This window comes from Notolabrus celidotus, chromosome 17 (genome assembly GCF_009762535.1).
Source record: "Notolabrus celidotus isolate fNotCel1 chromosome 17, fNotCel1.pri, whole genome shotgun sequence".
In the NCBI taxonomy this organism is placed as follows: domain Eukaryota; kingdom Metazoa; phylum Chordata; class Actinopteri; order Labriformes; family Labridae; genus Notolabrus; species Notolabrus celidotus.
The window spans coordinates 684,465-710,286 of record NC_048288.1 but is presented as its reverse complement, the minus strand read 5'-3'; the positions used below and the strand labels follow the sequence as shown (position 1 = coordinate 710,286).

The window sequence follows — 25,822 nt, the reverse complement described above, 5'->3', positions numbered from 1 at the left end:
TCAGCAGCAGAGATGCTACTTCCCCAGCAGACCACTCCAAAGAAGATGGCTGATGCCACCACAGAGTCAAAGAAGGACTTCAGAAGAGCCCCCTCCACACCAAAAGACCTGAGTCTCCTGAGCAGAAAGAGTCTGCTTTGTCCCTTCTTGTAGAGTGCATTTTGCATTTTGCAATTTACTTTTATTTAGTTTTTGTTGTTTTCTCTACACTTTGGAAGCTGTTATCTTAATTAGATAGAAAATGTAGGCTAAGGCTACATAAACATGTTGCTTCTGTCTTTTCAGTCTTCACTTAATACATGAATGTTGCTTTGTTTAAAGTGTCTGCACTGTGAAAATGATTGTGTTATATAATGACTGAATAAATTCTGCTACTATTACATTATGCATTTGGAAATTATATATTTGTTTCCCACTAAATATCCGTGTTATTACCATTTCATTAATGTTCTTTTAGAGGTCATTTTCATTTTTAAATAAAGGAGACCTGTAAAACATAAAGCTGGATGTCAGTTGTCTTCCAGTGTATATGTGATGTGATTATGGTGGAGTTGGTTACAATACAAGGGGAACCAGTTGAAATCTTGCCTAGAGCACCAGGTCGGTTAGGGCCGGCTCTGTTTGTACTCCACAGTGTTTCTAACCTTCTGAATCCTTCATTCCACAGAAAATGTCTGTAGGTCTTCGTCTTTACATTCAGCAAGACATCACGTGGTCTCTGGAGCTCTCACACTGTTATGAGGAAGTCAGACTGTAAACAGAGTCTGTTGGCCTGGCTGCATTTTCCCCCTCACACCCTCTCACTGCAGTCAGCCAGTTCCTGCATTAGGGACAGAGACTGTTAACATGACTTGATCAGACTCATGTTAGTGACTACAGGAAATAAATATTTGCATTTGAACTTGAATGTTTGCTCTGAAAAGTCTTAGCATCAGGAGTTTAATGATGAAGCTCATCAGAGCTCATAAGAGGAAGTGAAACAGGTCGTGACCCCATTAAGAAATATCTATTTTATATTTCTGGGAAACAAAACATCTCACCCAAACAACTGAGATACTCAAGTCTCTCACAGAAACCTACATTTTATTTTCCTTGACTTCACATTTGAACAGATCATAGGGACTTTTCGGCTGCTTAGTGGTGCAGTGGGTAGTGCTGTTGCCTCACAGCGAGAAGATTACTAGTTCGAGTCCCCAGTTAGGCAGGTTCTTTGTGGAGTTTACATGTTCTCTCTGTGCATGCATGGGTTCTCTTCCTCCCACAGTCCAAAAACATGCTCACCAGGTGAATTGATATCTCTAAATTGCCTGTAGGTGTGTTTGAAGGGTTGTCTGTCTCTCCATGTATTTTCTGTGATGGTTGGCGACCTGTCCCGGGTGAACTCTGCCTTCCGCCCGAAGTCAGCTGGGATAGGCTCCAGCCTTCCGTGACCCCTAACGTGATAAGCGGTCAAGATGATGGATGAGGACATTTCATTTTCTGTTCTTTAACTGACATTTTACCAACATGTGATCATATATCACCTCTTTAGTTATGCTGTTCAGCCATCGATCACTATGTTTAATTATCAGGACTTGCTAAATGTGTGTTACCTCAGATGCTTTGAGTGGAGAAGGAGGAACTGAGAGTGGCAAAGGAGAGCTAGTCCTCCACTGACGGGAAGATCCCAGGTTCCTCTGGTCCATAGGTCAAAGCTGTCTGTATTTTCATTTGACCTTTATTTTACCAAGTAAAACATTTTTGAGAACCAGTTCTCATTTACAAACATGACCTGACCAAGAGGCGCCAACAGGAACACACACACATATAAACTACAGTCACAAATAGACATAGAAACACAAGTTCAAAAGTGAACAAGTAAGAAGCAATGTGCGTGAGGTGTACAAAAGTATGCATGTAAGTAAAGTCTGAAGTGATCAGCAGGAGCAACAGTCAACTACAAGCTGTTGAAGATTTAGCTTGAAGGTTGTGAGTGGAGTCAAAGTTGAGAGTTTGAGGGTGTTTTGTAAGTTGTTCCAGTCGTTAGCTGCTGCAAAACCAAAGGAATTAAACTGAGTAGAAGTACCGGGGATGATGAACTTGATGTATTCACTGGACCTAGTGTGATATGAGGCTTGGGTGACGTGAAGAAGAGAGGACAGATAGGGAGGTGTCTTGCCCAGGATTGACTTATATACAAAATGCTACCAGTGGTGAAGCCGCCGGGTATGAAGGGAGGGCCACCTCACCAGTTTACAGAGATTGCAGTGGTGAGTGTGGAAGGGTGCATTAGTGGCAAAGCGGATAGCTGAGTGATAAAGAGGGTCCAGTTTCTTGAGCGCGCTACTTGAGGCCATTTTGTAAATGATGTCATCATGATCCAGAATGGGGAGTACTGTCATCATGACGATAGCATTTGGCAGGGTGAGTGAAGGAGGCTTTGTTACAGAAAAGGAAAGCTAGTCTGGCTTTGAGTTTGGTCTGAAGGTTGTTAATGTGTGTGGTGAAGGACAGAAGCCTAGATATTTACAGGATTTGAGAACTCCACAGGCGAGCCATCTGTACAGCTTAAGACACTAACCTGCACAAAGGCAGAGCCACATGTGTGTGTAGGATTGAATTACATCCTGAAGGGCAGGTACCCTCTGCCGGTACTCTCAGAACGTCTTTGTGTCATGGTGTCCTCAGGCTCTCTGAGGGGCAGGGGGGGACATTAAAATGGGACCTCCTGTACGCCGCGGGGCACCAGCACACTATAAGCTGTGATTTATGGAGTCAGCCTCTGACATCATGGGGAAGACCATTTTGTGAGCTCCTTATTTTACTCTCTCTCCTTATAATCACAAGGTGCACAACATGCCCATTCTATTCCGTTATAACTGAAGGTGGGCAACATTTAGAATAGATCTTCAAACCCCTGGTACCCAGCGTGGGGTCTCAAACTTTTCAGCCCGCCACCCCCAAAATATAGGTGCCAAAGACTCGGGCCCCACTGTCCCTCAGAGTGATTTAATGTGTCTTCATTTAGCTGGTCTGCAGAAAATGACCCTACCTATATGAGCATGTGTCTGTGTTTCCTGTGCTGTTATGAATGAACCTGCTGCTACTGATGCTTTTGATAATGAACTGTTCACTAACTCTAAACTTAGGAGCCATCTGGAGAAAAGAAAGGCAGAAAACTCATTACACTTTATATTTTCAAAGTTTCAGTTTAAGGTTAGCTATTTTTGTTAATATTTTTTACTATTATTGGTAAAATGTACTATTTTTAGATAACTTAAAAAAAAACAACATTCTGGAAGACATCCCACAACCTTCTGTTTGTGTTTTGTGACCCCCACTTTGGGAACTCCTGTGTTGAGTTTTAACATCTTATGTTTCCTCCAGTGTTTCCTCATTAGGATATCATGAGAGCGTTTCCTAAGTTCGTTCAGCAAATTATTTAGATTTTTTATTTATTTATTTTATTTTCATTGTTATTATTATTACTATTGTTGCATATTGTGTTGATAACCTTAGGATTGTGGGGTGGGTTTGGGGTCGGGGCTGGGGCTGGGATCTTTTTCTTAATTTATTCTATTTGAAGTTGTTTTTCTTGTACAGCACTTTGTGCCACAATGTCATTGTATGAAAAGCGCTTTATAAATAAAGTCTGATTGATTGATTGATTGATTGATTGATTGATTGATTGATTGATTGATTGAGGAGCAAATAATAAGAGGGGGCCTTGGGGTCCCAGTTTCACACTTTGTTCCCTGCATTCTGGTGAAAACAACAATTATGAATGCATCATTAACAACAAAAAGAGTGCCCCTTCCTGCTTGAAGCTCAGACTTCAGTTAGATTAGATCTGTTATTTTTCACATCGTCATCTAAGACTGTGTAGCAAAGTTCACTGATTTAATACCTGATACAACAAGAACGGCTTCCTGTGACTTAAAGTTCACTCACATACCTTGTGTTACAACCCAACATATTTATGAAGGTTAAGTTACCGTTATCATATTTTATCCATTGAAGGGGCTCCTGTGAGGGCCTTTAATTAAACTCTAAATACGGACGCTGTACCGGTCTGTCGTGGTGAAGAGAGAGCTGAGCCAGAAGGCAAAGCTCTCAATTTACCGGTCAATCTACGTTCCAACTCTCACCTATAGTCACGTGCTGTGGGTTGTGACCGAAAGAACAAGATTACAAATACAAGTGGCTGAAATGAACTTTCTCCACAGGATGTCTGGGCTCGGCCTTAGAGAGAGGGTCAGGAGCTCAGACATCCGGGAGAGGCTCAAAGTAGAGCCGCTGCTCCTCCGGATCGAGAGGAGCCAGATGAGGTGATGCGGGCATCTGGTCAGGATGCCTCCCGGACGTCTACGTGGGGAGGTGTTTCAGGTGTTTATATCTCTCAGCTGGCCTGGGAACACCTCGCTATCCTCCCAGAAGAGGTGGTGGAAGTGGCCGGGGAGAGGAGTGTCTGGGCTTCAACTGAGACTGCTGCCCCCGCGACCCAGACCCAGATAAGCGGAGGAAGATGGATGGATGGATGGATGGATGGGTGGATGGATGGATATCTCAGAGCGCACTTCATTACATTTAATCTAGAGGGAACTTTATAAAAAGTTCACTGGACGCACTTCTTATGTTTGATCCATCAGAGGAGCATCATGTGGGCACTGTCAGGTTTTGTCCCCTGGAAGGGAAGCTACAAGAGCATTGTTTTCACCTGTTTCCTCTGAAGGGCACCAGAGTCTGTGTGGATCACAACAGTTCAGGTCCAAACCTCCACAGGAACCTTTGAGTAGAGGCAGCAGCTGAGACCTGCTAATGCTCAGCAGGGGGCATTGGTGTGCCGCAGCTTCACTGAACGTGTCTTCACAGCTCTGCGATTACTGTAAGTAAGTAAGTCAACTTTATTTAGTATAGCACCTTTCACAGAGCACAGTCACACAGTGTTTCACAGAGTTTGAATATCCACAAGAAAATACAATGTACTATAAATAAGACAATAATGAAAGCAGAAAAAATAACAACAAATTACATAAGATAGTCAAAAGTCATGACAAACAAACGAGTCCTTAGATGCTATTTAAAAGTCTCAGTGGAATCAGCACAGTGCACTTGGGGGGGAAGATTGTTCCACAGAGTCGGAGCCACATGCTCAAAGACACCTTTAGTCTTTAGCCTGACACGAGGCACAGCAAGCAGACCCAGGTCTAGGATCTAAGGGGTCTACTGGGGATGTAAGGGTGGAGCAGGTTGGAGATATATGAGGGTGCTTGATGATGGAGAAAATAAGACCATCTGTCCCAGAACAGTTTAAAGTTATTAATAAACCTTACATGGAGAGCCATGCAGGCAGATTGGAGCCAGTCATGGAGGCTGAGGAGTCTGCTGAAACGGTCAGTGCCACTGCCGACTGCTGGGGATTGGACCGGAGAGGAAGACAGACTTTCCACAACACACAAGAAACCCAAGGAGATTTTTAAAGTGTGATTTAGTCAACTCTGACTGTTGGAGGGTTATGTCATTAGTTCCAACACGAACTATTACCTGTTTAATGAAGGACGGGAGTGATGGTAAAATGTTTAGTCATATAAATGATGCTCTTTTTATAAGCACCACCCATGTAACAGAGCTCCTGTCTGTACATATTGATCCTGCAACAGCATAATGTAGTTGCCCTAGAGTGTGATTTTCCATGGCGGTATGCTCTCAGACATGCACACACACGCCTTGGCGCCACATGGGGGGAAGGTAAGATGATTCTTTAGGCCAATGACTGACAGGGGCTCTTTAAGAAACAGCTAGTGGCCTTGAATTTCCCTGTAGTGGAACGAGTAAAGGACTATCTTATCTTATCTTATCTTATGAACCAACCGGAAATCTGCATTTGATGCTGGTTAGATTTTTTCTGTCCTCAGTTACAGAAGAAATGTAATGTCATGGACACTGCTGGAGCAGCCTGCTCCTCCTAGCCCCACCCCCTCTGCGCTCTCCTAATCACACACACCTGCAACCTGTTGGTAATCACTCCCTGGTATATAAGTCAGCCAGTTCCTTTGCTGGTTGCCAGATTGTTATGTGTGCTCCTGCCTGTTTGTGTTTTGGCCTGCTGTGGGTTCTTTTGTCTCCTTGGAAATTCGACCACTACCTGTTGGCCTGTTTTTTGGATTTGCCTGCCGTGAATAAATCCACTTTCTTCCTTAAATCTGCTCTTGGGTCCTTCCTGAACTGTGACATTTAAACATGCATTTGAATCAAAGGCTGAATTAAAAGGATGCATCACTCTCTAATAACATCACATACATTTAGACACCACTGCAGAAACATACCTTTCTATGGGTCCTGTATTTATGGGATATTTGTTGTTGTGTTGATTTTACATATTTAAAAAAAAAACGTTCTCACTCAGGTCTTTTATTTACAGAGAAGACAGCTGGCTAAGAAAACAAACAATGTCATATGTATGTTATATATTAAACTGTCGTTTAAACAGACAGAACAATCACGTTCATGCTCCTTTTAAAACAGAATACTAAGGTTTAACGTAGGAAGAGTTCAGATCACATATCCTGTTGAATGGCCCTCATTATGCACCCTGATCTTCATCTTTCCTGTTTCTGTTGGCTGCTAGGATGAAAAATCCTGCAGCTTCACTTTAACTTTAACTTCCTGTAATCCACTCTTACCCACAGGTAGCAGCTGAAAACCACGAAAAAACAAAAATCCAGTCTTGTTTCTGTTAAACTCAAAGTGCTGAGTTGTTAAATTCCTGAATGTATCTGAATAAAAGCTGCAGAGCGGCCCTCTGATGAGTTCAATGGGGTCGCTTTTAGCACTGAAAGCATCATGTGGTGTTAAAAACATAAGCTGACCTGTAAACACTGACAGATATGTTTGAAATTAAAATGCATTTCAATATTTCAGAATTTGGTTTTAATTCACAATATAAATGTTTTTACAGTTTAAACTGTTTCTAAAGACAATAATACTGTTTCATTTTACAAAACACATGCAGGACTCCAGAGGAGGAAAACGTCTGCAAGTTTTTACACAACGCTGAAAAACTAGTCCATGCATTTGTTACCTCCAGGTTAGATTACTGTAACTCCCTTTCATCAGGCTGCCCCAATAAGTCTCTAAAGCAGGGGTGTCCAAACTTTTTTCAAAGAGGGCCACATTTGATGTTGTCAGAATACCTCAGGGCCAGTGGCTCCTACTGAGACTTAGTAATCATAAAAGTTATATATGAAATCTCTATTTAATAACAATGATTTTACTTTTTTTTTTCTCAATAAATCAGTAACTAGGTAGTCCTCAGTTCTCCACAAGCCACGTAAACATTAGAAAACTTTATCTTCTTCAGGAGGAAAATGTTTTTCAGTAGGGTCGGGCAATGTGGGAAAAATATTGTATCATTATTTTTCTATGGCAGGATCACGATCTGGATTTCATCACACTTCTTTTTCGTGTTGTTTTTAAGACTTTTCTGATCAGCAGACAACATTTTAAGAATTAAACAGTTATTTTCCTGCATTCTGAACATTTTTTAAGCACAAATGTTGCCTTTTCTGCACAATTTCATAATTTGGATCTTGTCTTGTGTCCTCTGTTGTGTCTTTTGAACTTTTAGTGTTCATCAAGAACATTTTCACATCATGATAAAAACATTAATTTGAAAACCTGTCAACTTTAAGAGTTCTTGTGTTTCTTCTTTAATGCCATCTAGCACAATTCACAGAGCTTTGGCTTTACACAGGTAGTCCATATGAAGCATTTTGAGACGTTTCTGGATTGACTTTAGTTTTGTTTGTGCGCTTGAAATAAACTGCAAATGTACAGATAATTCAGAATGTGATTAATTTCTGTACTATAAATAACACAATTTAAGATGGAAGCTTTGGGCCATAAATAAATGGACCTTGGGCCGCGATTGGCCCCCGGGCCGTACTTTGGACACCCCTGCTCTAAAGACTCTTCAGCTAGTTCAGATGGCTGTCTAACATGAGTCTGGTCCTGCTCGAGGTTTCTGCCTGTTATAAGAAGTTTTTCCTCTCTGCTGTAACTAGCTAAATACTGTGAGGTGCAATGCTCATGGTGGATTAAGGTGGGGTCAGACTGATCCTGTCTTGGTGTTGGGTCTCTGTTCAGAATTTGACATAGAGTGGTCTAGACCTGCTCTGTTTGTAAAAGAGTCTTGAGACAACGTTTGCTGTGGTTTGGGGCTATACAGATAAAGATTGATTGATTTATATGACGGCTCGTCAAGTAATCAGCGAATCAGAACTGGTTTCAGTAGAATGAGGTGTTCCAGTGTTTTAATTCAACAGACACTGTGAAAGAATGATACGTAGAGATATGGTTTAAGGATGGAGTGAGAGGTCTCATCTAAACAGAAGACGGTTTATTGGTTTCCTTCATGATAAACAGAGAACAGGATGTTGACTTGCATTAAACTGCTCTAGGCCAGATGCAGACCGTGTGACGATAAGAAGCAGTTAGGGGAGAATCCATGTGGTCAGTGTCATCATTGGTTTGAGTTGTTGGAAATGTAGAATGATCTTGTATTTGTGATATGTCGGGTTACATTTGTTTTGTTCACGGTGTCCCTGGCTGTACTGTACATCTGCATTTAGTCAGTGAATGCACATTTGTGTTGAATTTGTTTAGAGAATTTGTAAGACAGATACATTTTGTAAACTAGTTGTGCAAACGTGTAATCACCACCAGAACAAGTACCTGTTGTTCTACCCTGTTCCTCAGTGAACACATCTGCATGCAACAACAAACAGGAAGCCCACTGACTCATGGTGTGTGTTGAGAAGAAAGACTCCAGACAGATCCTTTCATCTGTGTGGTACAACTTCAGTTTAATACAGTTTCCCAACGGACTCCAGAACATGTCCTGATACGTTTCAGCAATGAGCAGCCAGCAGCAGCTCTACAGTAGACTGATCAGTGTTACAGTGTTTCCAGAATATTATTATAATAACATCAAAAACATTTACTCACAGTCATCATATGACAGCAATTAAATAGAGACACACACGCACACACACATTCAGCTTATATAAAATAATATATAAAAAATGTACAAATGTTGAATTCACAACTCTTACTAAATTCTTCCCTGAAACAACAGTCCCAGGTACATCTTAGAGTTCAAAGTGTGGGGGATCGGAGGGGAATGAGTCTGAAGGGTTCAAACAGTGTTTATCAAATCTTATCTGCAGCATGAGATAATAAAGACACAATCAAATATGTCTCACTCATTCAGAGGCCGTTTCACAGAAACGAATGATTCACTCCAGTGGCTAAAAACGGAGATATCAGGCCTGGTTGTTGATGTCGCTGAGTGGTAATCCCTCTTTTCCACTGCTGAGAGCTTTCTTCCTGCGTCTGCAGCAGACCACCGTGACAGCAACGATGAGGCCGAGCAGCAGCAGGCTCAGGAAGATGGCAGCGGCGATCACACCCACTGAGTACACTACAGACAACATGGGAAAAAGTCCATTAAAAAAGCTTTACTAAACAATAAAGGTTATTTACTAAAGGAACATTTCTTTATCTTTTCATACACAAGTCACTACAAGAGAGAGAGAGAGAGAGAGAGAGAGAGAGAGAGAGAGAGAGAGAGAGAGAGAGAGAGAGAGAGAGAGAGAGAGAGACAGAGAGAGAGAGAGAGAGAGACAGAGAGAGAGAGAGAGAGAGAAAGACAGAGAGAGAGAGAGAAATACACACAAACACAAATGTCAGCTAATCCTCATAGAGCTAAAAGCTCTTGTATCCATGATGGTGAACCTAGCCTGACTGGTTTTTATCCCCACACTCCGCCCCATGCTCAGCAGAGTCCTGTCACCTCTTCTTTAACTTTGCATTTGAATCATCAGGAATCAAACTTAGCTACAGCAAACCACAGTCGATCAAATCTGAGATGATTTCTGTTTTTACTCATCTCTCAGCGTTTAAATCTTGTGTGTGTGTTTGAGTATAAACTTTGTACACACTGCAAATAATTTGTCACTTGCCATGATTTGAATCCTTAGATTGAGAGATGTTAGATGAAGGACCTTGTTTTTAGAGTTCTTTACTTTAATCTTTGTATGTATGGTTGAATCTTAAATTCATTGTGAACATGTCTTTTTTTGTCTCAGTTAGTCTGGAAATCTTAAATTGAGTGAATGACTGTTAAAGGGGACATATTACGCTCTTTTTCCTCAATATATATTGATCTAAGAGGTCCCCAAAACATGTCTTTAAAGTTTATGCTCAAAAAAACACTTTGAAATCAGATTTTGGTCTGCCTGAAAAGCCCTCTTCTTCAGCCCTCCTCAGAACACTCTGTTTCCTCTCTGACCACGCCCCCTGAGGAAGTGGATGTGCCTCGGCTGTCCAGCACGTTGATCTAATGTTTACATGTTGGCTGAATATACACGGCTGCTCAGAGATCACGTTACTTCAACCCTCTGAATCTGATCCAGAATCTGATCCTGACGGAGAGGCGCCTGCAGCAGGACCTTTCTGAACCATTGGTCACAGATTTAGTGTTTCTTGTTGTTTTATTTATCAGTATGTCGACATGTGTCTTGGTACACAGCTACCAACATGTAGCTATGTCGCTATGCTAACTAGCGCTAGCACTTTTCCATGACAAATAAAAATCCTCCACTAGATCTTCAAATCTGCAGACGTGGGGAGTAAAACCGACCTTTGCGTTTATTAAGACAGCCTACAACTAGCATGCCTCCCTCCTAAGCTCCTTGTTAGCACACATGTGTGCAGGGAATGAAAAACAGAGGAGGGGTTGAGTTGTATTTTATACAGTCTATGGGCTGAACAAGCTCCGAGCTCTGACTCCGTGACAGACCGGATATTGTTGTTACGTAACAAAAACACTGAAGTCTGAAACGGCTCGTTTCACACACATTTACAGAAAGGTGGAGAAATCAGAACAGGGGCAGAATGGATTCTTTTCATTTTGGGGGGTTTGTAGACATGCCAGGGAAATATATTTCAGGTAGAGAACCATTAAGAAGTCAATTTTGCATGATATGTCACCTTTAAAATAAGCTACATTGGTTGTCTCACCTAAAGTCTCATCAAAATAAAACTTGTTTCAAGATTGAGTAACAATTTTAAGTTGCTTCATTTAAGAATGACACATAAGGCATCTCTTCAAGACACAGCTCAGCTTGTATCTCATTGATTGCTCATAGTTCTGCTGTATGGTGATATAATTGTTTTGGTTTGGCTCTAAAGACTGTGTTAGAGCCTTATTTGTATCGATGTTGTGTCTGTGGACTGTTTCATTTTGTTTGCTGCACTTATTTGTGTACACACTAGGTGGCGGGTGTTGTCAAGCAGGGTGCAGAAGACCCGATGAGTGGCAGGTGAGCTGCCTACTGGGTTAGCAAACAGGTTTTGACCGCCGTTGTGGTTATTGTCCTCGTGTGAACATCACTCTGTGAATTATTCTTCAGGTTATGTTGGATGTAAGTGCAGATTGGTCAACGGAGCATAATTGTGTGTCAATGTAAATAAACCTGTTTGATGTCAATGCACAGAGTTTGGACCGTCATTCATTCGTTCTGCCGAGGAGGACATGCGTCTACTGAGTCATGGAAAAGCAGCTCCTCTGTGGCTTAGAGGGTTCTGTTTGGATTGGCGAAAGCAAGCCACTAGAGACTGTTTGAAATGTCATGAAGTATGCATCAACCCTGAGTCACTATTAAAGTGTTCTTGATGTTATATGTTGTTAATCCTGACATGTATTAAGTGTTGACAGTTATCCAGTTTGCTGTTGTGGTTTCTGTAGAAACATTTCAGAGGTATATTCTAAGAATAAGACCTGGTTTAAAGATTTTAGTTTTAAGATGGATTAGGGTTTATTTTAAGATGAGTCAGCTTATATCAAGAAACAGAGTAATCATAGTTTTCTAATAGTGAGTCAGTTTTTACTTGGTGTTGTTTTTCTCTCCCCGGGCCTTGATTTGCTCAAATGAAGTATACAAAATAAATGAATGATATTTTATTTGCTTATATTTAGTATATTTCACTTCTAACAGTGCTGTAGGAAGTTTGTTTTTAAGTAGTTTGAGCTAAAAATCATCATATTCTAGTTATTTCAACCCTTTTAATACTTTTCAGAGCCTGCTTATTTCTAGATTTAACTATCTCATTTTAAGATTTCTTATCAAGTAAAATGAACTCGCTGCATGGACAGATCATTTCACCACTTTGAAGATATCTTCACCTTGAATTAAGATTTTTCTATATTTAAGCTAGCTTTTTTTGCAGTGCCCTGAGCAGTGAGACACTCTTCACGTGCACACAATGACAGTGGTGTCGTGCATGCTCAGGTTTACTTGATGTTGGGACAGGTTAGATGGAAGACGCCTCACCTTCAAAGATGGACTTGTCCCTGTCATTGGAACACTGGGGAATGCTCATCTCCCCGTACTGCTTGTTGATGTCGCGACTCGGGATGTAAGCTTGGACGCTGAAGCAGTAGTTCTCCCCCCGGTCCAGATCAGTGAGCTTTATCGGACTGTCCTTAGAGATGTGAACTTTCTGCAAACGACAAAAAGAAACTTCTTGTTCACACTGTATGTTCATGTTTATTTAAGCCTTGTTGAAGTGTGTGCTGCTCCTCACCTTGCCTGAGCTCTTATCTTTACGATAGGTGACTTTATACTGAAGCTGGTCGGAGAAGACGTCCCTGATGTTCAGCTGGCGGCCGTCTAAGAACAGGGCGGTGGGCGGGTCAGTCACATACAGGGTGGTGGTCTTTTTGTCTTCACTGACCTCCAGCTTGAAGTCAGGTCTGCCTATATCAGCTTTGAGAAGGGACAGGGTGTTACAACATGTTACAGGCAGATGAGGGTTACTGTGCTGAACCTCTAAATACTGAGTCCTCAGAGACTGAACTCTTTACATCTTTGAATAACTTTAACATAAGAGGTTTATAACACGCACTGTATGAACCTAACGTCTCTTTTCCTTTAAGACATTTCTTCATGCCCCTAGTTTAAGGGCCGGTGATCAGCCTAATCACTGACCTGATAAAATGACACAGAGTGATGTCTGTTTTAATGCAGTGACTTCCACTTTAGAGTCATGTCTGTTTTTAATGCATTGATCTCCACTACAAAGTCATGTCTATTTTTAATGCAGTGACTTCCACTACAGAGTCATGTCTGTTTTTAATGCAGTGACTTCCACTACAGTCATGTCTATTTTTAATGCAGTGACTTCCTATACAAAGTCATGTCTGTTTTTAATGCAGTGACTTCCACTACAGAGTCATGTCTATTTTTAATGCAGTGACTTCTACTACAGAGTCATGTCTGTTTTTAATGCAGTGACTTCCACTACAGAGTCATGTCTGTTTTTAATGCAGTGACTTCTACTACAGAGTCATGTCTGTTTTAATGCAGTGACTTCCACTTTAGAGTCATGTCTGTTTTTAATGCAGTGACTTCCACTACAGAGTCATGTCTGTTTTTAATGCATTGATCTCCACTACAGTCATGTCTATTTTTAATGCAGTGACTTCCACTACAAAGTCATGTCTATTTTTAATGCAGTGACTTCCACTACAGAGTCATGTCTGTTTTTAATGCAGTGACTTCCACTACAGTCATGTCTGTTTTTAATGCATTGATCTCCACTACAGTCATGTCTATTTTTAATGCAGTGACTTCCACTACAAAGTCATGTCTATTTTTAATGCAGTGACTTCCACTACAGAGTCATGTCTGTTTTTAATGCAGTGACTTCCACTACAGTCATGTCTGTTTTTAATGCAGTGACTTCCACTACAGAGTCATATCTGTTTTTAATGCAGTGACTTCTACTACAATGTCATGTCTGCTTTTAATGCAGTGACTTCCACTACAAAGTCATGTCTGCTTTTAATGCAGTGACTTCCACTACAGAGTCATGTCTGTTTTTAATACAGTGACTTCTACTACATAGTCATGTCTGTGTTTAATGCAGTGACTTCCACTACAGTCATGTCTGTTTTTAATACAGTGACTTCCACTACAGAGTCATGTCTGTTTTTAATGCAGTGACTTCCACTCCAGAGTCATGTCTGTTTTTAATGCAGTGAGTTCCACTGCAGAGTCATGTCTGTTTTAATGCAGTGACTTCCACTACAGAGTCATGTCTGTTTTTAATGCAGTGACTTCCACTACAGAGTCATGTCTGTTTTTAATGCAGTGACTTCCACTACAGAGTCATGTCTGTTTTTAATGCAGTGACTTCCACTACAGAGTCATGTCTGTTTTAATGCAGTGACTTCCACTACATAGTCATGTCTGTTTTAATGCAGTGACTTCCACTACATAGTCATGTCTGTTTTAATGCAGTGACTTCCACTACAGAGTCATGTCTGTTTTAATGCAGTGACTTCCACTACAAAGTCATGTCTGTTTTAATGCAGTGACTTCCACTACAGAGTCATGTCTGTTTTTAATGCAGTGACTTCCACTACAGAGTGATGTCTGCTTTTAATGCAGTGACTTCCACTACAGAGACATGTCTGTTTTTAATGCAGTGACTTCCACTACAGTCATGTCTATTTTTAATGCAGTGACTTCCTATACAAAGTCATGTCTGTTTTTAATGCAGTGACTTCCACTACAAAGTCATGTCTGTTTTTAATGCAGTGACTTCCACTACAGAGTCATGTCTGTTTTTAATGCAGTGACTTCCACTACAGTCATGTCTATTTTTAATGCAGTGACTTCCTATACAAAGTCATGTCTGTTTTTAATGCAGTGACTTCCACTACAGAGTCATGTCTGTTTTTAATGCAGTGACTTCCACTACAGAGTCATGTCTGTTTTTAATGCAGTGATCTCCACTACAGATTCATGTCTATTTTTAATGCGGTGATCTCAGCTACAGAGTCATGTCTGTTTTAATGCAGTGATCTCCACTACAGATTCATGTCTGTTTTTAATGCATTGATCTCCACTACAGTCATGTCTATTTTTAATGCAGTGACTTCCACTACAAAGTCATGTCTATTTTTAATGCAGTGACTTCCACTACAGAGTCATGTCTGTTTTTAATGCAGTGACTTCCACTACAGTCATGTCTATTTTTAATGCAGTGACTTCCTATACAAAGTCATGTCTGTTTTTAATGCAGTGACTTCCACTACAGTCATGTCTGTTTTTAATGCAGTGACTTCTACTTCAAAGTCATGTCTGCTTTTAATGCAGTGACTTCTACTTCAAAGTCATGTCTGCTTTTAATGCAGTGACTTCTACTACAAAGTCATGTCTGTTTTAATGCAGTGACTTCCACTACAGAGTCATGTCTGCTTTTAATGCAGTGACTTCCACTACATAATCATGTCTGTTTTTAATGCAGTGACTTCTACTTCAAAGTCATGTCTGCTTTTAATGCAGTGACTTCTACTACAGAGTCATGTCTGTTTTTAATGCAGTGACTTCCACTACAGAGTCATGTCTGCTTTTAATGCAGTGACTTCTACTACAGAGTCATGTCTGCTTTTAATGCAGTGACTTCCACTACAGAGTCATGTCTGTTTTTAATGCAGTGACTTCCACTACAGTCATGTCTATTTTTAATGCAGTGACTTCCTATACAAAGTCATGTCTGTTTTTAATGCAGTGACTTCCACTACAGAGTCATGTCTGTTTTTAATGCAGTGACTTCCACTACAGAGTCATGTCTGTTTTTAATGCAGTGACTTCTACTTCAAAGTCATGTCTGCTTTTAATGCAGTGACTTCTACTACAAAGTCATGTCTGTTTTAATGCAGTGACTTCCACTACAGAGTCATGTCTGCTTTTAATGCAGTGACTTCCACTACATAATCATGTCTGTTTTTAATGCAGTGACTTCTACTTCAAAGTCATGTCTGCTTTTAATGCAGTGACTTCCACTACAGAGTCATGTCTGCTTTTAATGCAGTGACTTCCACTACAGAGTCATGTCTGTTTTTAATGCAGTGACTTCCACTACATAGTCATGTCTGCTTTTAATGCAGTGACTTCCACTACAGAGTCATGTCTGTTTTTAATGCAGTGACTTCCACTACAGAGTCATGTCTGTTTTTAATGCAGTGACTTCTACTACATAGTCATGTCTGCTTTTAATGCAGTGACTTCCACTACAGAGTCATGTCTGTTTTTAATGCAGTGACTTCCACTACAGAGTCATGTCTGTTTTTAATGCAGTGACTTCCACTACAGAGTCATGTCTGTTTTTAATGCAGTGACTGAAGGACTCTTTTTGAAAAATAACCTACTGTCTTTGTAGGGGCAGAATCGTGGTGAGCTGGAGTAGGGGAACTCAATTATGTCAGACGAGACACCGAGCGGGGGTTCAGACAGGACATCAGCTGTGTAGCAGGCTTTCAAGTCATCCATGGAACCGGACAGATCACAATCCGTCCCCGTGGACCGTATACAGTGACTCTTCCTCTGTCTGTCCCCACCAACCCTGCAGAAGAACACACAGACAGGACGTTACATGGAGGGATTGATAAACACAAACACAGACAAGACAACACTGAAACAAGACAGAGCATCACATATCAGCTCTCTTCAGCACTGAGAATGCAAGAATGAATCCCGTCTAAACATGTTGTACATGTTGGCAAAGAAGGAGTTTATTTTGGGACATTTATAAATGAAGTGGCTCTCTTTTGGGACCGGTGGACCCAGGGTCTAAATCTAGGTCAGGGGTAGATAATCTCCCCCCTAAAAAGCCCCTGCTAGGGGGGAAGTACTTTTCAAAGGTCCCGGGACTTTCGGGGGGCAGGGCCTGCAATGCTGAACCTGTCTGATTGGTAGATTAACCTCAGTGTTTTTATTCCTCCCTTCGTCCACAATAACATCACACACATCTGTGATTCTCTTGATTTCTCTTTCTTTCATTAGTTTTGATTTGTTCTATCTTTTTTGTATGTGTGTGTACTTTTCAAAAGAAGAAGCTGTGATTCTCTTGATTTAGCAGCTTGTAACAGTAGTCTTCTCTCAGCCCACCGTGAATGCGTCTCTACGGGTGTTACGGTTTTAAAAGTGACCCTGTAAACTGGAGACCTTCAGCTGAACGTGTCAGTGTTTGTGGAGTTTACACAGCTGTTGAAACACAGAGGGAGTTCCTGGGAATGCAAACTAGTTTAGTTTTTATTAAGATTTCAAAATATCCTCATCAGATATTTAATGATGGTCTAAAGACGTTTATGAGGGATGCATCCGGCTGAAAGTCTCCAGTTAACAGGGTCGCTGTTTAAACCAAAACACCGGTCGATCTCTGCCACGGCTTTTTGAGTTCAAAAGGATTTTAAAGCCGTGTTGAAACGTCTTTGCTACTCGCGCTTATCTCCTCTCACGTGTTGATTCAGTGAATCCATCTGTGATGAAATATAGCACCATCTAAAACAGACCAGCTGAGTCTCTTCATGCTAACAGGCTAACTGTTGTGTTGCTCATAATGATACCTGCCTGTCAGTCTGCTTCCATGGTGTCATCTGTGATGAATGGCATTCCTCTTTGTTTTACTGCCCTCTACTGGTCTGGTGGTGTAGTGCATTTACTTTTTTTTCTCCATATGTCACTGGCCTGATTTACACAATCTACCCGGGACTTCAGCCCACGGTCGAAACACAGACAACAATGGGGGCACAGGAACCTTTTAGTTCAGGGGAAAGTAGTTCTGGGGGCTAAAAGACCCTGGAACTCTTGGCCAAAATACACCTCAAGGTGAGTGTGCTTTTTGTCAGTTCTCGCCTTTAGGATGTCGAATAGCTAAGTTTGTTGTCTTTGCAGTATCGGCTCTTTGGTGTTCTTCCTTCCTTCTCTCTTTTCTTCATATGTCCAGTCAATGTTCAGCCAATGTCCAATAATTGCAAAATACCCTTACAACTATCTTATCTTTTAAAACTCTACACATGCCTCCTATCACCATTCCAGTGAAACAAGTGGAAAATGAATTCTGTTACCGCCCTGCTTCTATTCACATTCTCTGCAAAGTTACCCAGCACGTGGAGGAATGTGCATCAATCTCCACAACAGCAACATGACTCGTCTGTCAGAGGAACAAAACAGCATTTCTTGAGCGGGCCGGGCACACAGGGAAGGGTTTGGATCAGGTACTTACACAGAGAACTCCACTGTGTAGGAGTAGCTGTCGGACGGTTTCGGCTGCCAGGTCAGAAGAGTTTTAAAGTTGGTGGATGTCCAAGTGACATTCTGTGCTCGAGGATAGGAGCCTGCAGGAAGACAGAGGTGGGGTGTTTGTTTTAACAGCTCTACAAACCAACGTGATGTTTTTAAGAATAAATCTGAAATGAATATGAGGTAACAATACACATTAATTAAGACTGAAGGAGTAAACACAACATAGAGACTTCAGGAACAGAGACACTCCCCACACAAGTAAGTTACCTCCTAAGAGAAGTACCCAAACATGTCTTTACTGCACTCTTTATATAATACAGTCTAGACACATCTGCTGATTCACATGACTGTAAAGAAACACAGACACTCTGCACGCTGCATATGCTTCTGCAGAAAGGATCCAGCGTAAGTTAGTTTTTATGACCTTCATTAAAAACACACAACCCTTAAGACTTCAATAAGATCCACAGTCCCTCGTGTGTATGACTGATTAGTCCACCCCACACTAAGGAGTTGTTTTCACAACAACTATTCTCAGCTGTTTCCTTAAGAGAGAGGAATGAAGGCCGCCCTGCATGCTTACATTTTTCAGATTAAAGGACTTCTATGCCACCTAAGCTGTAAGAAGATAAGAGTCCTCGTTTTCTGCAGGTCGATGCCCATTGGATGCAGTCAGGTAAAGCAGGGGTTCTCAAACTTTTCAGCTTGTGACCCCAAATATAGGTGCCAAAGACTCACGACCCCCACTGTCCCTCGAAGTGAATTAATGAGGCTTCATTTAGCTGCTCTGCAGAAAATGACCCTACCTATATGAGCATGTGTCTGCACTGACAAAAGTGAAATCTAAATAAGATTGAATATCTCAGATAAGGTGAAATGTTCTTACTTTTTGCCTGATAAGATGGTTTTTCTCACTGAGCAGTTTTTATGTTGGAGTGTTTCACTTGTTTGGAGTGTTTTGTTCCTAAATGATCTCAGTAAGATATTACAGCTTGTTACTGAGATGTTATGACCTATATTGAGTAATACATGCTTGAAACTAGAATATCAACTGTTACAAAGCTGTTTCATCAACACTCACAAGTATAAAACTGCTTTTTCCAAGTCATGATTTCTTATTTTAAGCATGAAATAAGAATTAATGACGTCAACACAACTGAATCTCTTCACACAATCAAAACAAATGACAGCCAAATCCACTGTTTTATTTTCAATGAAACTATAGAAAATATGTACTACTATATATCAGTACAGTTGGCACAGTACTGTAAACTGGCACTTCATATTTAAACATTTCCCTAGTGCATGTCATGGTAACATAATGGCACTAGGGCGTGGACTTAGCCTGATGGTTAAGTTGCGTGGCCATGAAGCGGTTGGCACGGGCTAGAATCCAGCCTGTGGCCTCTTTCCTCTTATTCCCCCACTCTCTCCCACTTTCCTGCACTATCCACTGTCCTCTCCTCTACAAATAAAAGGGTGTAACAGACCCCCCAAAAAATAAAAAGAAGAATTTAAGAATATTTTTCAACATATTGAGAAAAGAAGTCTCATATTTTTTTATTTCTATCAGGACAAATGCACTTGTTATGAGTGAAAACACACTCATTTAAGGTATTTCTGGGTTCATTGAGGTTACATATTTTGACTTGTTTTGGAAAGTCTTGACAAGCCAATTTTTCTTGTTCTGTTGGCAGATAATTTTGCTTATGTGTATGTTAGTTTTTAAATAACCTGGTGCATTTTTTTATCGTGCAGTAACTTACCTATCTATTTATCAGATAGAAGTGTACATAGTGTGTATACATCTGTAATAGTTACCATATATTATTTCATTTTACTATTTTATTTATTTATTTAATTTAATTTAATTTAATTATATTCTATTGTATTGTATTTTATTTTATTCTATTTGACCTTTGTCATTGCTATTATTATTGTTATTATATTTTTTAACTATGTTAGTACATTGTTGTATTCCCCTGTCCCGTGTTGTAAGCTGCTGTAACAAAAGAATTTCCCCCAATAGGGAACCAATAAAGTATATCTTATCTTATCTTATCTTATCTTAGTTTAAGTAATATACCCCCAATTTTTGTATGTTTTTTCTTGTTTTTGAAGACTGGCATTTTGCAGTTTGTGTTTCCTGTGCTGTTATGAATGAACCTGCTGCTACTGATGCTTTGATAATGAACTGTTCACTAACTCTAAACTTAGGAGTCATCTGGAAACAAAGAAAGGCAGAAAACTCATTACATTTTCAAGGTTTCATTTCAAGGTTAGCTACTATTTTTGTCGATCATTTTTTACTATAACGGGTAAAATGTACTATTTTTAGAAAACGTTTAAAATAAACATTCTGAAAGACATCTCACGACCCCCCATTTCTGTCTTGCGACCCCCAGGGGGTCCCGACCCAGACTTTGGGAACCCCTGCATCAAAGCAGAAACACACTGTGTGTTATAATCAATGTTAATCGGACAGCTTGTACAGTAATTGGACTTTGGTACGTAAATCAAAATGAAGAACACATTTAGAGGTCATGCACTCTCTGACTTTCCTCTTGAGTTTCCTGAATCAGAGACAGCACAGAGCTGGGTTTGTTGTATTAAACGTGTATTTCTTATTGCACTCAGCTGTTCACCATTTTGTTTTAGAGCTCCTTTTAAAGTTTTCAACAGCAGTGGACAAAGTACTCAGCTTCATTACTTAAGTCAAAGTATAGGTCCTCCATGTAAAATATTACTCCAATACAAGTGAAAGTTGTTCAGTCAGTTTCTGACTTGAGTTAAAGTTCTGGAGTACTTGATTTTAAAAATACTGAAGTATTCAAAGTACTTTTTAAAATATCTCTAAATGTTGTATTTTCACAAAGCATGAGTGCAGTCAAGAATACATAGGAGTACATTCTGTTACATCATGTTTATTTATAAACCATTACTTCAAATCTCTAAAAACTATACCATGGAATAAAAACAGAAAGCTGAAGATATGACCATGAGTGCTCAGGTGGAGAATTATAGCCATCATTACCACCTCTACATGAACTGTCTGATCTGAGTGATGCTCTGTGTTTGATACACAGGTACGACTAAACCACTGAGACAAACAGAACTACACAAACACACTTTACTGTCTTAGGATCAGATTTCAGAAAAGAGAAGGACATTCATGAGCTGACTTCAAAGATAAAGTAAAGAGTAACTAGAGCACTGATAGAAATGTAGGAATTAAAAGTACAATAAGTGTCTTTAAATGGAGTAAAAGTAATTAGTGCTCAATTAAAGAACAGATATTTAAAACATGTACTTCAGTAAATGGACTCTGTTACTGTCCAACACTGGTTTTCAGTCTGTGGTGAAGTCACAGACATGAGTTTAATCCTAAACTCCACATACCATAACACTATAACACTGCTCTGTTAAAACATGCCATTATTAACATGCAGAATCAAAGCTGCTGGCTGTTTAACATTCATCATGGTCTGAGTATGAGTACAGTTTATAATAAGACCAGGACGCGAGCTGTTCAGACCCACCTGAAGCCGAGTGAGAGAGGAGCAGGAGAGCAGCACACAGAGTTAGTGTTGGAGTCAGCATGTCGGGGTCTTAAATCCAGTCCCGGATTGTGGTCCAGATGAAGAGTGAGTGTCTGAGTCCTGTCGCTGTGTAGTCCTTAATAGACTTCTTTCGTCTCGCGCTGCTGTGTGGCTATAAACCACTGCCTACATCAATGTAACCGCGTGAGCGCTGCCCATATAAGGAGCATCCGGCGGTGACATCACCAGACTGGGGCCGCTCTTCTAAAGTGCCTCTGCTGCTCTGTGCTGAGGTCATTGAGCGGATACACACTGGGCCCTTCTCTAGTACTACACCACATACCAGTCTACTACACCACAGACCACAGACCAGTCTACCATATGGAGGGTCCCTGTGACGTTTCACTGCAGAGCTCCAGACCTTCTGATGGGACAATGTGCTTTATACATTAACATCATAGTAGTTCATGAGCAGCGTTGGGCAAGTTACTTCTAAAATGTTACAAATTATTTATTAGTAGTTACTGTCATTTGAAAATAATTAATTACACTACAATATTACTGTCTCTGAATTGTAATTCATACTCTGAGTTACTTTCATTAAAATAACTGCAGAAGTATGACTAGCATTCTAAAATGCTGAAATATAGTTTATTGCAGCTGATTATAAATCCAGTGAAGGGTGATGTGGTATAGCATGGTGACTGTCAATCAATCAATCTTTATTTGTATCACGCCAAATCACAACAAACGTTATCTCAAGACGCTTTTACAAACATAGGAAGTCTAGACCACTCTATGTCAAATTATGAACAGAGACCCAACTTCAAGACAGGGTAAGACTCAGTCTGACCCCACCTTAATCCACCATGAGCATTGCACATCGCAGTATTTAGCTAGTTACAGTGGTGAGGAAAAACTTCCTTTTAACAGGCAGAAACCTCAGGCAGAACCAGACTCATGTTAGACGGCCATCATGCCTCGACCGAGTTGGGTCTGGAAAGACAGATACAGGGGAGTAAGAGGGAGAAGTGATAGTGATGAGACGAGTCGTAGAAGCTGTTGCCGCTGGAGTCCAGCACGTCCGTATCAGCTGGAGTCTGGAACGTCCGCAGCAGGAGGACGTCTACTGCAGCTCAGAGGAATCTATGTAGGACTGTGTAGGCCCTAAGACTACTAACAACTTAAAGCTGGGGTTGGTCGTCAGATTTAGATCCACTTTCTGTTATACTGGTTAAAATTATCTTTCTGTCCCGATGGGGATCAATACATAATGTGTTCTTAAAAAAGAGGTTAAAAAGCTGCTATCTACAGTCAGAGTAAACCTGGGAAAACACCAACCAATCCCTGCCATCAGGAGCCAAATGATGAAACCAATCAAATCCTGTCCTGCCGTTCCAGCCTCCTGCAAAGCATACATTTCGTGTTTGTTTGTGTTTTTAACCTTAACTATGAGAATGTTTTGGTGTTTTCTTACCGCTGAGTGAGACATGAGTTGACGTAGTGCAAAACACAAACCATGTGCTGAGGACCGGTTTTGAATCAGTCACCATCATATGGTCGTGAATCAGCGGTGCTTGTGCATGTGAGCGGGGGCGTCGTTTTGGAGGAGCTCCGAGGGGAGTCCTGAGTAAATGCTACATTCAAATTCATGCTAGTTTTCTGTGGCTCCAACCCTAGCTTTAATAGAATAGGCACAGTGAAGGCTCATGGCACAGTACAATAAGTAACAATGACCGTCAGAATCACAAAAGCTGACAACGTCAAAGTCTGGTAAGTTATGATAAAGATATTGTAAATATTTAAAGCCTAGATCTATTCATATGAAACATAATAGAGTGATAATATAGTGTAATCTTTAGCCTTATGACATGACAAGACACACAATCTCTTTTTCCTTGTTTCAATCAACAGTCGCAGTGTTGATGAATTCTTTAAAAACAACACATATCAGGTTAGAATGCGTTGTAACGCGCGTTACTGAGATGTGTAACGGGTAAAATATTACCGACATTGTATTAGTAATACATTATATTACTGCCTTACAGCAAAAAGTAATACATCACTGTAATTGCATTACTTCTGTAGTGCGTTACTCCCAACACTGTTCATGAGGGATCCATTTTTAAACTGACGTGATTTTATACTCACATAATTCTCTGATGATCAAAAGTCTGACTTTTTAATGACTTTCTATAACTCCATCTAGAAGTTAGAAGAAAGATATATAAACAAAGACAAAACATCTCTCTCTCTCTCTCTCTCTCTCTCTCTCTCTCTCTCTCTCTCTCCCTCTCTCTCTTTGTTGTATCTGAGGGTTTTGGTAAAATCAGAACTGGAAACAAAAGGATGACATGCGTTCAAAGGGCTGCTGACCACATCCTCATGGTTTACTACTGAATGATGTAAAAGTGGATACCCCCCCCCCCCCCCCACACACACATCTGAAACTTGGTTTGGTGTAACTACCCCATCTGCCTGCTGATGCATCATTGCAGCTCTGTGCATGAGTCAAGACATTCACTCATCAGACAGCTCCCGTGGATGAACTGGGAGTCTATTAATAGACTGAGTTGTTAAGATTTCCAGGCTCAGAGTTCCCAGTGACAAATACCTCATGCTATGGTATGCTGTGCTTACAGAAAAGACCCACTGTGTTGACCACAGGCAGAATACTGTTCTGTTCCATGTGTTTCTATTATTCTCAAAGATTTATTGGCATGGTGACGCTTTAACTCAACTGAAGTTGGTGCGGCCTGAGTTATGTGTAAATGTATTTCATGTACATTACAAAATGGTCTAGTTGTTCATGATTGGACTAAAATGTTTGAAGCATGCCAGTGATGGATAGTCACAACATAAACGTTGAGGACTATCTTGATCTAAAGACAGTTAAGTGTTTGCGTGGTTCTGTGTGTGGTTTGTCTGAGTGGTGTAGCCGTACCTGTACATGGCACGTCTCCATGGGTGAACGTACAGTAGAGCAATCAATCAATCAATCAATCAATCAATCAATCAATCAATCAATCAATCAATCAATCAATCAATCAATCAATCAATCAATCATCAATCAATCAATCAATCAATCAATCAATCAATCAATCAATCAATCAATCAATCAAATCTTTATTTGTATCGCGCCAAATCACAACAAACGTTATCTCAAGACTCTTTTACAAACAGAGCAGGTCTAGACCACTCTATGTCAAATTATGAACAGAGACCCAACTTCAAGACAGGATAAGACTCAGTCTGACCCCACCTTAATCCACCATGAGCATTGCACCTCACAGTATTTAGCTAGTTACAGCGGAGAGGACAAACTTCCTTTAACAGGCAGAAACCTCGAGCAGAACCAGACTCATGTTAGACAGACATCTGCCTCGACCGAGTTGGGTCTGGAAAGAGGGATAGAGGAGAATAAGAGAGAGAGGGAGCGGTGATAGTGATGAGACGAGTAGTAGTAGCTGTTGCCGCTGGAGTCCAGCACGTCTGTATCAGCTGGAGTCCAGATCGTCCACAGCAGGAGGACGTCTACGGCAGCTCAGAGGAACCTACGAGACAAGGGAGCTCAGGGACTCCAGAAAGGTCTATGGTTAGTAACTTTAATGGGACAGGGAGAGTTAAAGTAAGTGATGAGGGGGTTAGGGGGAAGGGGGGAGATAGGATCCCAGTGTGTCAGTGCGCCAGTTCCCCTGGCAGTCTAAGCCTATAGCAGCATAACTAAGAGCTGGTCCAAGCCTGATCCAGCTCTAACTATAAGCTTTATCAGTCGTCCCCCATGATGGCAGGATGATTCTCACCCTGAATCACATCGTTTTAAAAGTTCACTCTGCACAAACTTCATCCCAGCCTGCAAACATTCAGCATCCAGCCTGAGGGAGCATGTGGACTTCTGTGTCCAACAAACCTGTTTAGTTTCAGATGGACATTTGACACCAAGCTGTCTGTGTTTAGTTACTGTTTTTATTCCATTGTATACTTTTTATAGAGTTTTTTTAAAAGTACTATGAATACTTCAGTATTTTTAAAAGCAAGTACTCCAGTACATTAACTCAAGTAATAATTTGACTGAGCTACTTTGACTTAGCTTTTATGTAGGGTTTAACAATTTTATAACTTACTTTTACTATTATATTGATTTAA

The 25,822-nt window shown here is 40.6% G+C and overlaps 1 protein-coding gene across 1 annotated transcript; it reads right to left on the bottom strand.

The window, feature by feature from the left end:
• Positions 1-8,817: 8,817 nt before the first annotated feature.
• On the bottom strand, positions 8,818-21,928 carry LOC117829039 (tissue factor-like). Its single transcript, XM_034706556.1, has 6 exons — positions 21,677-21,928; positions 18,118-18,229; positions 16,262-16,455; positions 12,628-12,809; positions 12,375-12,543; positions 8,818-9,460 (listed from the first exon to the last, which is right to left on the bottom strand). The coding sequence occupies exons 1-6, from the start codon at positions 21,735-21,737 to the stop codon at positions 9,303-9,305; spliced, it is 876 nt and encodes a 291-aa protein (XP_034562447.1). The 5' UTR covers positions 21,738-21,928; the 3' UTR covers positions 8,818-9,302.
• Positions 21,929-25,822: the final 3,894 nt, after the last annotated feature.

Coding starts and splice junctions, on each gene's coding strand:
- LOC117829039 (XM_034706556.1), bottom strand. CDS start 21,737: ATGCTGACTCCAACACTAACTCTGTGTGCTGCTCTCCTGCTCCTCTCT. Junction 16,456..18,117: donor TACACAGTGGAGTTCTCTGT/GTAAGTACCTGA, acceptor GTTCTTCTGCAG/GGTTGGTGGGGACAGACAGA. Junction 12,544..12,627: donor AAGATAAGAGCTCAGGCAAG/GTGAGGAGCAGC, acceptor TGTCGTTTGCAG/AAAGTTCACATCTCTAAGGA.